The sequence below is a fragment of the Xiphophorus maculatus genome, chromosome 5 (genome assembly GCF_002775205.1).
Source record: "Xiphophorus maculatus strain JP 163 A chromosome 5, X_maculatus-5.0-male, whole genome shotgun sequence".
NCBI classification, from domain to species: domain Eukaryota; kingdom Metazoa; phylum Chordata; class Actinopteri; order Cyprinodontiformes; family Poeciliidae; genus Xiphophorus; species Xiphophorus maculatus.
The window spans coordinates 2,678,725-2,693,678 of NC_036447.1; the positions used below are offsets into that span (position 1 = coordinate 2,678,725).

Genomic DNA, 14,954 nt, shown 5'->3' on the forward strand with positions numbered 1-14,954 from the left:
TGGACAAACCAGAGCTGCCCGAGATCAACACCTTCCCACACCGTCATTAGTGTCGCTGACCTTGAAGTAAAATTCAATTTCCCGCAACAACAACAAGCCGCCCTCTGCAGCCCCCCCGCCGAGCTGCTTCAGCATTCAGAAGCTATTTCCTCCTCCCGGCGCAGGAAAGACAGGATATTATAACTTATGAGAGGGATACATGGAGCAGAGGACCCTGACAGAGAGAGGGGATTCAGTTTGAGGAGGTAATTATAACAAGAGGACAGAGACCAGCTAAGGTACATAGAAACCCAAATAACATGCTGCTAGATCCCTGGTTTCAGTTTGACGATGGGACTTATGGCTTTCTGGGACAATTATGGAAAGAAACCATTCTTAATACTCTCAACTTCTAAATATTGTCAGACTATTCTCTTTTGCTATAGTTAAAGCCAACCCAAAGTAAAAGTGAAGTTTGCAACTTCTACACAAAAACATCACAAAGAACATTTAGGCCTTGTAAACACAGTCTTTATAAAAATAAATGTCTCCACCATGTTGTTTAATAAAAACAACATCGGACACAAACCTGCACATATTCGCCTCTGAACGTCGTTTTAAACAAGGCAAATCCGTAGGAGGCAGCGTAGCGCAAAACTAAAATCTGCTTTCTTACTCCCGATAGTCCGGTAGACTCGGCTCGATCGGGAACCAAAGTTGTAACATTTGTTATGTTTTCACTCTACACTGTGCTAAAAACCGGTTCCCCTCCTCGCCTGTGGGGGCGCTGCAACAACAAAAACGGAGTGGCATCAGATTTTAGCGGTTGTAGAATTTCTCTTCTGTCTTTCCATGAACCATTTCTCCTGCTAGTGCTAGCCTAGCGTGTTTGTGTTGGTTGTATTTACCCAGAATGCCCTGCACTATTAAAAGTATTTTTAGTAACTTTTATCTCCACAGTTTATGACAACACTTAACTAAAATGAAAAAAATAACTTTGATTTATGTATATTGGTATGAAATGAACTGAAAGGGAGAAAATATGCATCTAGAAATGCCAATTTTCCTAAGTAACACCAACAGTGTAAACGGTAGAGCAGTGGTGGATTTTGGGCCCCAAAATGAATTCCACTTTGGGCCCCATCCAACCTCGATGCAGCTCTGCTAACCATGCAGCATAAGGAAGATTAATGAGAGGAGTTTCTTCCACACTTTAGGATATTATGAAATATCTTTCCTCAGAGGCTGAAGGAAGTTTAGTGTCAAAGTGAGGTGGGAGGGGCCATGGGAAGAGGCGAAGCTCAGGGAATCAAACCGGCATCTCTGATAAAGCTGCCAGGTTGGCTTTGAAGTCGGTCTTATCGTGGGCTTTGTGAGGGAAACGGGTAAGAAGGCGGCGCTCGTACTCTCAGTGTGTGTGTAGTTTAGCCCCTCCTGAGATTCGCTGGGAGCTCCTGAACCTGACCAGGTATGTTAAACGGATCAGTTCAGTATTGGTCCCGCACAGCGCAGCACAAAAAACTCCCAATCAGACGTCACCAAGCAACTCTCACACACATCAGGGGCGACTGCATGGAGTTTATCGTTTAGGACAAACAATTCACTTTACGTGCCATCGTTTAATTTAAAGCATTTTGAGATGTTAAGTAAAGACAGAATCCAAACTTCTGCTTGTGAGACAAAATAAACTTAAATCCTTATTTCTTTCATCCATTAAATGGAACAGATCTACAGAAAATTGTTTTTTATCATCCATTGTCTGCTAAAATCAGACTCTACTCCAAATGGCCTTTCTGGTAAAGGATTGGAACTAGCAACCCATCGGAAAGTAATTATTTACTACAGTAGAATCAACTTAAGACTGAAAAACTGATAATTTAGGAGCTTATTTAACGGGAGAAATAAAATATAACTTAAAGATTTTATAAATTACAACTTTATTGATTTGTTGATTTGTGAACTTTTAATAGTTTACAACTTTGCTAATAGCAGAGCTAACTTTTCATTTAGCACTTTGCTAACTTGAAATTATGTAGTGCACTTAGCTTTACCTAAATTAATATTTCTGGAAATTTATAGAGTGCTAATTTACTTGACTGATTTGTAAACTTTCAGTTAAATAATGTTTGACATCTGTGTCGAAGTTTTGATTTTTGACTGTTTTAATTCTTCAAGTAGTTAGATATTTACATTGATGCTCTTATTTTGAAGTGGATAAACATGCAGCAGTTCAGTTTCCTCTCTTCACATTCTCTCCATTTTTCCAAATACTTTACTTAAACACCAACAGCACCAGATGTACACATTAATACAATATTTATCTCTTTATTGAACATGTAAATTATAATGTCAAAATTAAATTGGTGCTCAAAGATTGTAGTCTTCCAGGGCCTGATATAATTTGAATTGAAGCTAGCGCTTTATCGCTTCAGCTTTAGCTTTCATTAATAATGTGGTGGTGCAAAGCTTTAGGATTGGCGTCCATTAAATACTGTCTTTATATAGCACTTTAGCATTAGCTTCTGCTAAATACTGTGTTGGTGTAGAGCTTCAGCATTAGCGTAAGTAATGTTTATAATTAGTGTTTGAGGGTTAGCTGCCACTAACTTTGCAGTTAGTGGTGCACTGCACTGTCCTTACATATAAATATGATACAACCATTAATTAAATTGGGAAAAAGCAGAGAACATGCCATTAAAGTAAGGTAGGTGTGTGTTGATCTTGTGGGTCGTTCTGTAGCTACAGGTCCGATACTAAAGTCAGAGTAATACGTTTTGAACAAATGAAACCGTGGCAACGATGCTCGGTGGAGATGCAGGTTTGTTTTGAAACCAAAGTAAGGAGGATCTACAAACTTCATCATCTCCTTTAGGCATGAAAGAGAGACCAGGACGCACTGCAGGGACCACGTTTCATATTTTTTCATTATTGTTTTCTTTCATACATAACAAATATCTTCACATTGCAAACAGACATCTAAGCTCCTAGCAACAGACACGAGACTCCCATTTTTTCATAAACAAGCCCCACCTCCAGTCCCTATTATACTCATATATGGCTATCAGGATGTTTTACATAAAAATCTGTTGGGCTCTGCCAAAAAACTGAAAATGGGTCAAGATGATGATCCAAAACATCTGACCAAACCAACAGAGAAAATGCTCACCGACCACAAAATCAACTTTTAAACCTCAGACGTAAATCCTGTTCAAACCTGTGGGCTGAGCTGAAGAGGAGAAAGGATTTAGAGAGGAGGATTTAGAAAGGAGCAGTTACCTTAGTGAAAAAGTTTGGTGCCGTCTATCTGCTAATTTTATTTTAAAAAAGCCAAAACTCCTGAAATATAAACACAATCAGAAAGAGTCAAACTGACACGGAGCCGAAGAAATGAGCTGCTTCCGAGTTACTGTGGTCACAACCTTCATATGCTAACACAGAAATGTGCTTTCTAAACCAGAAAAAAATGGCTGCATATCATTATTCTAACACTATTATTTTAGTCTCAGTGTTGAACTTGTGAGGCCTTGTTGGTCAAATCCAGACTGCCTTCCAAATCCAATATAAAGGGAATTATTCCCCAAATTCCTGCATACAGTCTAACCTGCACATAACCTCGCTTCTTCAGCTTGAATTCATTTGAGGCTTGAGTTCTGGATTCAGGGGTGAGCGGCCGAGGATTTGGCATGGGCAGGACCTGTGTAAGGAGCTTCAGACGAGCTTTGTCAGACGTGAGAGAAGTGACAGGGAGGAAGGTTACTGCAAACAGGGCTGGAGGTTTTCAGCTTCCTACAACCAGGTCAGTTAAAATATTCCAGTGAAAAAGGAGAATTTAATTAGAGATGCACCAATCAATCAGACAAATCCATATTTTCTCTTATTCGCTCTGATAGGTGAGCAGAAAATCACATATTGATTCACATTTTCTTCCACAAAGCTAAAAGATTCTAATATTTTATTGCCTCAAATGCAACAACATATTATTCCTTTAGTGAACGCTTGATTATTTGTAGCAAAGGATGCAGCTAAAAAAGTTATCTCAATAATGTAAAAATATCAATCCTTTCAATTCAATCAATCAATACAGTGGAGGCAATATGGAGTGACTAATTTATTAATTACGTGATTAATAACTGAAAAGCCAAAGATGATTGATGGGATATATTTTTACAGCTGAAACTGCCACCAGAGACATTCTGGGTAAAACATATTAACAGACAAAGATGTTTTTTCATCATATATATATATATATATATATATATGGATAGATAGATAGATAGATAGATAGATAGATAGATAGATAGATAGATAGATAGATAGATAGATAGATAGATAGATAGATAGATAGATAGATAGATAGATAGATAGATAGATAGATAGATAGATAGATAGATAGATAGATAGATAGATAGATAGATAGATAGATAGATAGATAGATAGATAGATAGATAGATAGATTAAAGATTTGGCTTTATTACTGCTCTGAGTATGTTGTTCTTTCAGCAAATGCTCTTTTTTAATGAATGATTAATCACAATTAATAATGATTAATCTTATTAAACACGACTGATCCAGAATCCAATTAATCGTTTCAGCCATAGTGAAAGTATTGTTTATTTTTAACTATTTAGGTTAATTTTGATTTAATGCTGCAGTTCATTCACCTTCCTATGAGTTATAGTCCTTTGAAAAAATCACGAGTTCAGACATCAAAGCCTCTGAATGTTTGTTCTTTTTGCAAATAGTCTTTTTTTGAGTCTGCATGCTCCAGTTAACAATTAATCCATGATTAGGTTAGTTGACAATTATTTCAATAACCGATTCATCACGATTAATAATGATGAAACCAATTAATTGTTTCAGCCTTAATTGAAATATTGATATTATATTCAAGTTACTACATCTCGTTGCTTGTACTTGTGACAGTGCAATGACAATAAAGTTGAATTCTATTCTATTCTATTCTAAGTTAACAATTAATTGATTGGTAAATTAGTTGACGGTTATTTAAATAATAGATTTTTCTGATTAAACCGATTAATTATGATTAATCATGAATCCAATTCAATACAACTAATAAAGATTGATCCAATTAATCATAATTAATGCATTTAATCACAATTAATCAGTGATTAATCACGATTAATCGTTTCAGCCTTAATTGAAATATTGATTATTTTGAGCTATTTTGGATGCTCAAAAACAAATCATGAGGGCAGGCCTCAAGGAAAATGAAATCGTTGAATTATTGGTGCATCAGTAGCTTTAATTATCTCAAATGATCAGGATTAATTTATGACTTTTCCCCTTTTTGTAAATCCCATCGGTTCACCTCCTTCTTAGTAAAAAATGAGGAGTTGAGAAAAAGAAGAGAAAAAATCAGTAGGGAGGACAGTGGTGTGTGTTAGAGAGTGTGTGTGTGTGCGTGGGGTGTGTGTGTGTGTGTGTGTGTGTGTGTGTGTGTGCGCGCACATGAAGTGGGGGAGGTGGGGCTGAGATTCACCTTGATTAAGTACGCCGGCTGTCTTTGAAGTGTTTGGAGCCCAGCACGGCCAGCGCACAGCCAACCGTAAGCCTTCCAGCAAAAATCGAGGCTGACCTCCCCACCAAATCATAACCATATGAACGTAAGAATTTCCACCGTAGCAGAATGGCTTCACCCCCCACCCGCCTCCGCCCGTCCATCTCCCAGGGTGAGGCATTAAGTCGTGATAACAGAAAACAGGTTCTGAGAGCGGGAAGGTGATGGAGGGCGGACGGGGAGGACGGGAGGACGGCGGGGTTACAACTGTGCCGTACGGAGGAGACGGAGGGATTCTGTCCAAAAGAACGCTGCTGCACAGAAACGGACTGCCTAAAATGGAAGTTTCTCAGGCGGGCGGATCAAGAGATACGGCGACCTTCACGGCTGACAAAGTGTGAGACGAGAAATGTGGGGAGTTTACGGGGTGAAAAAAAAGATGACAGAAATTCACAGAAATGTGGCTCTGGCTCAATAAATACCCATCTAAACCACAACAGAGATGCTAAGTTTACCTTGACAGAAGCCCACCTGCAAGTGGAAATGGTTTCCTGTCCTACACAAACACTCTTGTACCCTAATCCACCTAATTACACCCAATATTCCACATGTGTAAGTACACATGTACAACATTACAGTTCAAATTTAGGGGGGGGAAAGTGGGAAAAGGGTTGCAGACCCTCCTGCAGCACCACCCCTTTCCTCTGTACATCTGCACTGCAAAAACAAAATCCTGCCAGGTAAGATCTAGTTTCTACTGAACATATAGTATCTTAGCACACACTACGTTTCCAGCAAGAAAGATTTGCTTGTTTGAAGTCAGTAATTCCTTAGTAGTGGTGAAAAAGTGGCAGATTATTTCACTTATCTAATATATAAAGTGTTTCGTAATTGTTCATAACTTAAAAGAAAACTTTTAAAATCCAGTTAATGAAGAAATAACTTATACACTGCAAAAACACAAAATCATGCCAAGTATTTTTGGTCTAGTTTCTGGTGTAAATACCTTAATACACTTGAAAAAACAAAAACAAAACCAACTTATATGTGTCTTTTCAGGATCTTGTTTGTAAGTAAACAATTCATAAATATTGATGAAAAAGTTCTAATTCAACTGGAAGATTATTTCACAGGAAAAATGTTTTGTAATAAGGGAAATAATCTGGGAGTGATTATTTTCATCAATATAAGAAAATATAGACAAACTAAATTGCTATATATACCTGAAAACTGCACTAGAAACTAGACCTAGAATACTTGGTAAGGTTTTCGGTTTTTTCAGTGTAAAAAAAGTATCAGATCCACTGGCAATTTTTGTTGTTGTTGTTGTTGTTGTATGTAACAAGAAATTTTTCCCATTAGTGAAAAATCTGCCAGTAGAACTAGAACAAGCTGCTGTATGTTGCTGAAAAGTTACTTATAGGTCAGTTTTGTTTCATTTCAAGTGTAATAAGATATTTGAAATAGAAGCTAGACCAAAATCATTTGGTAGGATTTTGTGTTTTTGCAGTGTGCCTGCAGAAACAACACAGCAGAGAAAAGCAGATAAATCAGGGAACTTGAGTGTCATTAACCTAAAGCAGATCTCAAACAAAGCCCCCGTCTGCGAAGCGTCGAATAGATGAGTGTGATTTCGCGGCTGCCTTGGATAAGCATTCCTGCGAGTGTGTGTGCAATTAGGGCTTAGGTCCGTTTGTGTGTGTACGGGGTGTTCATGCGGGTGTGTGTGTGTGTGTGGCGGCGGTGGGGGCCGTTAGCGGTTCCATCTGGGCCTCCTGGAAGCCGCGTGGAGTCAGAAAAACCGCATCTCATAAAAGGAGAGGCAGCCCAATGTTCTACAAGGACAGAACATTACTGAGAATGTCGCTCAGGAAAGCCTGGGCCCCGGCCCACATGTTGGCTCTCCGCTCGCGCTCTTATTATTCCGCTCTGCGAGGGATAAGAGAGAGGAAGACAAAATAGCTGGTGAGGAGTGTGGGAGACAGTAGCTGAGACAGAGAGACTCGCACTGATTGCTATTCCATCTGTCGGCGCGCAGCAGAGGAGTGAGCGGTGACAGGCTCAGGAGTCGGGCATCTGGTGCACGTTGGCCGAGGGGCTTTCTGGAAACAACCAGCAAGACGAAGAGGAGGAGAAGATGAAGGGCGAGGGGTTGCAACCAGAGTGAAAGGAGAGAAGGATTATCTTGATCTAACCAGCAGAATATAACAAAAATAGAGAAGTTTTAAGGTAAAAACGAACAGTACACTGCAAAAACACAACATCTTACCAAGTTTTTTTGTCTAGTTTCTACAGTGAATATCCTGAAATAAGATCAAACTAACTTACAAGTAACTTGGCAGCAGGATATAAGATCCTGTTTTAAGTGAATAGTTTCTTAATATTGATAAAAATTAGTAGTTAGCAGGCTGATTATTTCACTTTAAACATGGAAAAAGTGTCATATTATATGTTAAATAATCTGCCAGTGGAACTGGTAACTTTTCATTAATATTCAAGAAGCATTGACTTAAAGCTCTTGTTTCTTGCTGAAAAGTTACTTTTAGGTTAGTTTGCACTTCTTTCATAAGATATTTGCACTAGAAACTAGATATAAATACTTAGTAAGATTTTGTCTTTTTGCAGTGTTGTTATAAGTGACATAATCTGCCAGTGGAACTAATGCCATTAGTATTTTCTGTTGTAAAATAAATAAATCAATAAATAATGAAATTATGGGTGCATTTCATTGTGGAACTTAAATATGCTTTTGAAATAAAAGAAACCATGATTGGTGCTACTAGAGCCAGAGTATTAGCTTATTTTTTTCCCACAGTTTAGTTCAGTTTGTTGCCAAATTGACAGCAGTGTAACGTTTTTATGAAATAAAATTTTCATGAGCTGTTCTGTTGTTTTAATATTAGCGCTGGGACTTTAATGTGTTAATTTGGATTTTTTTTTTTATTACATTGTCCCAAGCAGAACTTTTGCATTCACGTGTTTCTGGTACACCCATAAATCTGACGCACAAGCAGCACCCGCTAACAGTTATGGTGATGAAGCCACTTGTCTCGGCTCACTGAGCCTTAGTTTCTGCTTCAAAACCGATCTGGCTGAAAGCTGGAATAGACTGTTGTTGTGGTCAAGTTGTGCTAAAAGCAGTTAGCTTACCAGCAAAGCTATTCAAGCTAAATTAGCATCCAAATGCTAAACATGTAGCAGCAGCACACATGCTAAAGCTAATGTCAGCATTAGCAGTTCATATTTCTGAAGAAGCTCCAGGAATGAAACTTCCTGAAACTTTGCACCAATCTGATGGTTGAAGAAGCTGAAATACTAAAAACAATAAATCTCTCAGTTGTTGAGCTCAAATGTAGATTTATTCAGAAATTTAGAAGAAAAAATGATTTTTGCATTGAAAATGTTGCATTAAAGAACCTGCAATTACACTGCAAAAACTGAAAATTTTAACAAGTATTACTGACCTAGTTTCTAGTGTAAATATCTTGGAACACTTGAAATGAAATAAAACTAACTTTTAAGTAACTTTTCTGCAAGAAAGAGGGGTTTGTTTTAAGCCAATAAGTCCTTAATATTGATTAAAAAGTGCTTGTTCCACTGGCAGATTATTTTCACTTACAACAAAATGTTTTTCTCATATTATAAGTGAAATAATCTGCCAGAGGAACTATAATTTATTTTCATCAATATTAAGGAATTATTGACTTAAAACAAGCGCATATATGTTGCAAAATAGTTACTTTTAAGTGTGTACACTTCAAATAAGACAAAACTAAGATATTTGCAGTAGAATCTAGATTAAAAATACTTTGTTTTTGCAGTCTAAATCCATTAAAATTTTAATCAACTACCACCAGGAGTAACATTTGAATTTGAAATCAGATTTTTTTTAGCCCAAACTTGTTCCAGATTATCTGAACAGAGAATTACAGGTAAGATACTAACTGCTCATAACCTCCTCACAGAACCCCGTCTTCATGTGTAGTTTTATTTTGTGAATGGCAGGATGTTCTGCAGGAGGATCTGACCTCGGTTGACCAGCCGAGCTGCGATGACTGAGCTGAAAGAAGCTGACGCAGGACGGATGTGAGTAAGCAGCAAACGAGCGACGGCTCCAGGTAGCGGCCGTACGTCAGCAGCGTAGGTGTGCGACTCACTCACAGATCAATCCAGATGCAGCAGCGTAATCCCGACCTCGGGAGCTTTTTTATTTTATTTTTTATTCCCTTCCACCGCACAGTTAAACACATCACCTCACAGGTCTGAGAAACGCATTTAGTTCAGCCGAAGCAGAAACGACATGAAGAGGAAATAAAATAAAAATATTTTATTTTTTCAATAAAAATATTGAAAAAAGAGTCGATATTAATATCTGTATCTATTCAGTCTATTTCTACGCTTTGTAGTCCATTATTTATTTTACAATATGTTTAGCATTCCTAATTATTCTTTCTGAGCCATTTGAAATAAGGTTTGTCTCAGTTTCTTTTTACATGTTTGGCCAAATTAGCCAATTTAATGTTTCAGTTTCTTTATTATTTATTTAACATTCGCTGTTCTACTCCTAATTGAACTGACTGAAGAAATTAAAGTTGTTTTTACATATTTAACCAGCTTATGAAGCTGTTTGTTTATTATGTGAGCTGCAGAATCATCAAATAAATTAGCAATTGAGTACATTTATGTCTGCACTGCAAAAACACAAAAGTAATTTTGGTCTAGTTTCTAAGTTCACATCAAATAAGAGGAAACTAACTTACAAGTAACTTTTTATTAAACTATACAAGTTTGTTTTAAGTGAATAATTTCTTATTATTGATGAAAAATTTCAAGTTCAGCTGATAGTTTGCTTCATTATAACACGACATTTTCCCTTATTTGTGAAATAATCTGCCACTTTTTTATCAATATCAAGGAATTATTAACTTAAACAAACCCATTCTTCATGAATAGTTACTCTAAGTTAGTTTTCTCTTATTTCAAGTGTACTGAGGTATTTGGAGTAGAAACTAAACCAAAAATACTTTGTAAGATTTTGTGTTTTTGCAGTACATAGAAATTACTGGATTTAAAAAGTTTTCTTTTAAGTTGTAAACAGTTATGAAACACTTTACATGTCAGATTTTTCTGTTGGCTCATTTTTAAAAATAATTTGAATAATGATTTTGTGTTTATTTAAAATAAAATAAACGCTTTAAGCCAATTCAGCATCGTTTTTCTGTACCAGATTGGTATTGGCTGATACTAAATCTCAGATATCGATACCAGTATCGACATCGGAAGTGAAAAAAGTGAGTTTACCATCTCATATCCTGAATCGCTGTAAAAAACCAGGATGCCTGCAGTGATTTACCAAGTCATCACCAAACATCGTCCCCTGACATCATTATTAAAAGCAAAACTTATCATCTCCAAAGCCGTTCTCCTCATTTTATCTCTCATTTAGCGCAGCGGTGAGGAACACACCCTGTCATAAAGCGAGGCCCTGAGGCTCGGGGAAGATGATTGAATTTCATGGCTACTCCCAGGCTAATCGGGCCAAGCAGCGAGCGCTTACTGTCCTGAAGTGACTGGCTGCTCGTCTGCGGCCGCGGCGCCTTTGAAGCCCGTCTGAGCAGATCGGGAGGATTTAGGCAGTGGCGTGACACGAGGCTGAGCAACTCTGCTCCCACCAGCTGACTATTAGATCCAGCTGATAAAAACACAGCTCGCCCAGTAGCTTAAACCCGGATGGAAAATGGAGCTGCTCTGGGAAAACACTACAAGTTGCTGTTATAATGCATTTATAAAGGATTCACAGAATCAGCTGGCTGTGGTTTAAGCTGTAAATGTGAACAACAAGTGGTAAGAGTACAATCACTGCAAAAACTCAAAATCCTAACAAGTAACTTTGGTCATTTCTAGTGCAAATATTTAATTTCACTTCGATTCAGACAAAACTAACTTACAACCAACTGATCAGCATGAAATAGGAGCTTGTTTTAAGTCAATAATTCCTTAAAATATAAGAAAAAGTGCTAATTATACGTGAAAATAATCTGCCAGTTGAACTAGTACTTCTTTTTATTGATTTATATTTTACTTTTTTTGTAAATTAGACTAATTGTCTCATTTATATAAAACAACAAATAACATAAAAACATTAATCATACAATCTAATTTACCTGAATATTAACGTAAATAAATGTTTACAAATTAATAGCACAGCCTTGATTAAGTCAAATATGAAGACTGAATTAATGTTTTTAATTATTACTGATAAAATATTAGTCTTTATGACATAATTAAAAGCTTATTTAGATTTTTTAATTGTTGGTATTGCCAACTGATTTTGTCTTTAAATTGTGTAAATGATTATTTATAGTTAAAAACCTTCCAACTTTATGCGGAAAGACACCAGATTTAAACATTATATTATATTATATTATATTATATTATATTATATTATATTATATTATATTATATTATATTGATGTAAAGGAATGAGTTGTGAAGCAGTTTCCACCTCCAGCCCAGCCTGCGCTCACCATACTGTTCCACTTACTTTCTTGGAAGCCTAAACCTTACATGCATTGAGATAAGCACACTTACTCACACTCAGATTTACACACATAGGGCTAACCACATGCACATGTTCAGTCACTGTTAACTAATTCATTCAGGAACACTTTGGTTTGGGTTTCAACACCAAAACCTCCGCACCGTTGATTGAGAAACGTGCCTGTCTGCAATTATCTGGGAGGGACGAGTGGAAGGAGGGATGGTTGGATGGATGGGGAGAGGAAACACACTACAGTGGTTTTATAGTTTGCTGGCGTGACATTTTTCTCCACTTTGTTTTTTTTTTCCTCTCCTTTCCCTTTTTTCAGGCTGAGGGGCACACTGCAGTGTTTGTGGGGCAGGAAAACGGGGGGCGAACCGAGGCGGGAGTAACAGCGGGAAAACGTCAGGAAAATGGGGCTGAAGTGGCCTAGATTGTCACTGCCACGCTTTCGATCGATTCCTCTCAGAAAAGCCGCGCCGGTCGGGGAAATTTGTGGGCTGTGTTTAGTGAAAAAGTGAAGGTGATAGTGATCACTGGTGTGGACTTATTCTCCACTTTCAGAAATGGCTGAAAATTGTCAGCAAGGGCTCCATTTTGGAGCGGCGAGAGAGTAAGTACGCCTTGATAGCGGTGTGTGGCGGCCACTGACCTGCAGTATGTAGCCCCTGACGTAGTCTCTGAGGGTCCAGCCCAGGCCGTGCAGGATGTGCAGAACCTCCTCCTGCTTGAGCACGGAGAACAGGCGGTCCAGCAGGATCTTGAGCCTGACCGGAACCGCCTGGGTGCCGTACAGCATCAGGCTGCTGATGTCAAACACCACGTTGGACTGGACGATCTCCACCTGGGTCGGGTGGTACAGGTGCTGGGTGCTGAGCTTGTCCAGGGCTGCAAAGAGGAGCAGGCAAAAAGATGAGGAGAAGACGATGAACAGCAAATGCTAAGAGGCGCTCGGTTAGAGTTCTCTCCTCTTTCTAGTCCACCGGGTTAGCAGTGGTGGGCATCGCTAACTAAAAAATTAGCTAAGCTATCGTTAAAATGTTATACCAAGGCAGTATTTAGCAGAAACTATTGCTAAATGCTATGCCAAGACGGTATTAATTGGAAGCTAATGATAAAGCACTACCAAGGTAATATTTAGCAGAAGGCTAAAGCGCAAAAAGCTAATGCTAAAGCGATATACAAAGATGGTATTTACTAGAAGCTAATGCTAAAGCGCTAAAAAAAAGTAATTTAGCATAAGCTAATGGTAAGGGGCTATAACAACAGAGTATTTAGTGGAAGCTAACACTAAAGTGCTATACAAAGACAGTGTTTGGTAGGAGCTAATGTTAAAGCTCTTTTCCAAGGCATTATTTAGCAGAATAAAATATAATAGAATAGAATTACTTTATTCATCCCAGCAGGGAAATTATTTCGCAGTTACAGCAGCATAGAGACAAGACACACAACAACCACCACTGAGAAGCAATTGTAGACAAGATAAAATAAAAATAAAATATAACATGCTGTCAATATAAAAAGCAGCTTAGAGCAGTCCTTGCAAAGATTCAAATTGCAGAACAGAATGTATATGTAAATATATGTACAGCAAGTGTGCCACAGTGCAGTTGTGCGAAATTGGACTGATTTGTGCATTAGCTAATGCTAAATCACTACACAAAGACAACATTTAGCAAAAGCTAGTAGTGAACCTCTAATATAAGACAAAAAGAAATGCCAAGCACTATACTTAGACAGCATTTAGAAGCTAATCTGAAGTGCTACACTATGACAGAAAAGCACTAAATTCAACCGTGTTGATATGCTCCATGGTGCAACGTGTAGGCTAATCGCAGCACAGTACATCACCTGCAACAGGGTCAAACTTTCTACTAAACACCATTGTGGTTCATGAGGAACAAACCTTTCAATCATGGTTTCAGTTTTATAGTTGAGTTTTGATAACTCTGTTGCTGATTTGTCCAAATTGACTCCATTAGGCCTTTGATCAGAAGGAATCACTAAACTAGCAGTTTTGTTGTTTTTTGACAGACTGTACTTTTACTGCAAAGCATTCTGGGTACAGAATAAATGTCATTTACTGCACTGTATCACCGGCAGAGAGGAGGCAAAACAATTCATAAATTTAAATTTTTACATGTATTTGTTTAATTTACACCCTGATTGTTTGTTCATGTGTTATATTCTTCTATATGCCTCATTTGATTGTTTTTTGTCTTCTTGCTATTTGCTCAATAAAGTTTCTTTAAAAAAACAGAAAATGTGAGGAAACAGAACTGCTGCATTCACCCACATCAAAATAAGAACATGAATATAAAAGTATAACTATTTAAAGAATTCTTAACAGTCAGTAACTAAGGCTGCGTTCACCCTGCAGACTGAAATGAGCCAATTACAACATTTTATCAAATCAGATTTTTTTTGCCGGGCCGTTTACTCTGCGACCTGTATGTGTCTGAACGGCCTGAAAGTGTCCCGCATGCGCAGTAGAGGGCGCAATAACGTCAGCGTTGTCACTGTTCTGCCAACCGCCATAAAGAGAAGAAGTGCTCAGTGTTTGCGGAAGTAAACATGGAGGCTAACGGTGGAGCATAGTTTACATATCTGAAGTTGTTGTCCGACCGGAGCAGCTTATTAACAACTTAATCCTCATTATAATCCGTCGTGGTTGTTGTTACGCGTCATGTTTGCGTGTATCAGGGCGCAGAATAGTGAGGTTTGTCCAGCACCAGTGACGTTCAGTCCGGATGAACGTGACCTGAACGTTAGGTCGCATTTGAATAAATACGTATCGGATATGCAAGTGGCCTGGGTCGCATTCAAAAAGAATCCGACTTGTTCTGCTCAGACTGCCATGAAAAGATCAGATACAGGTCGCATTACGTAAAAAAAATCAGAATTGCGTCACTTCAG

General features: G+C 38.0%; 1 protein-coding gene across 4 annotated transcripts in view; it reads right to left on the minus strand.

Annotated features, from left to right (window-relative positions):
* Positions 1-14,954, minus strand: part of bnc2 (basonuclin 2) — a 229,097-nt gene that overhangs the window by 46,048 nt on the left and 168,095 nt on the right. For all 4 annotated transcript variants that reach the window (XM_023333338.1, XM_023333337.1, XM_023333339.1 and 1 more), the window contains one exon: positions 12,691-12,926. In XM_023333338.1, coding sequence (XP_023189106.1) covers positions 12,691-12,926 — 236 coding nt within the window. The remainder of the gene's footprint in view (positions 1-12,690; positions 12,927-14,954) is intronic.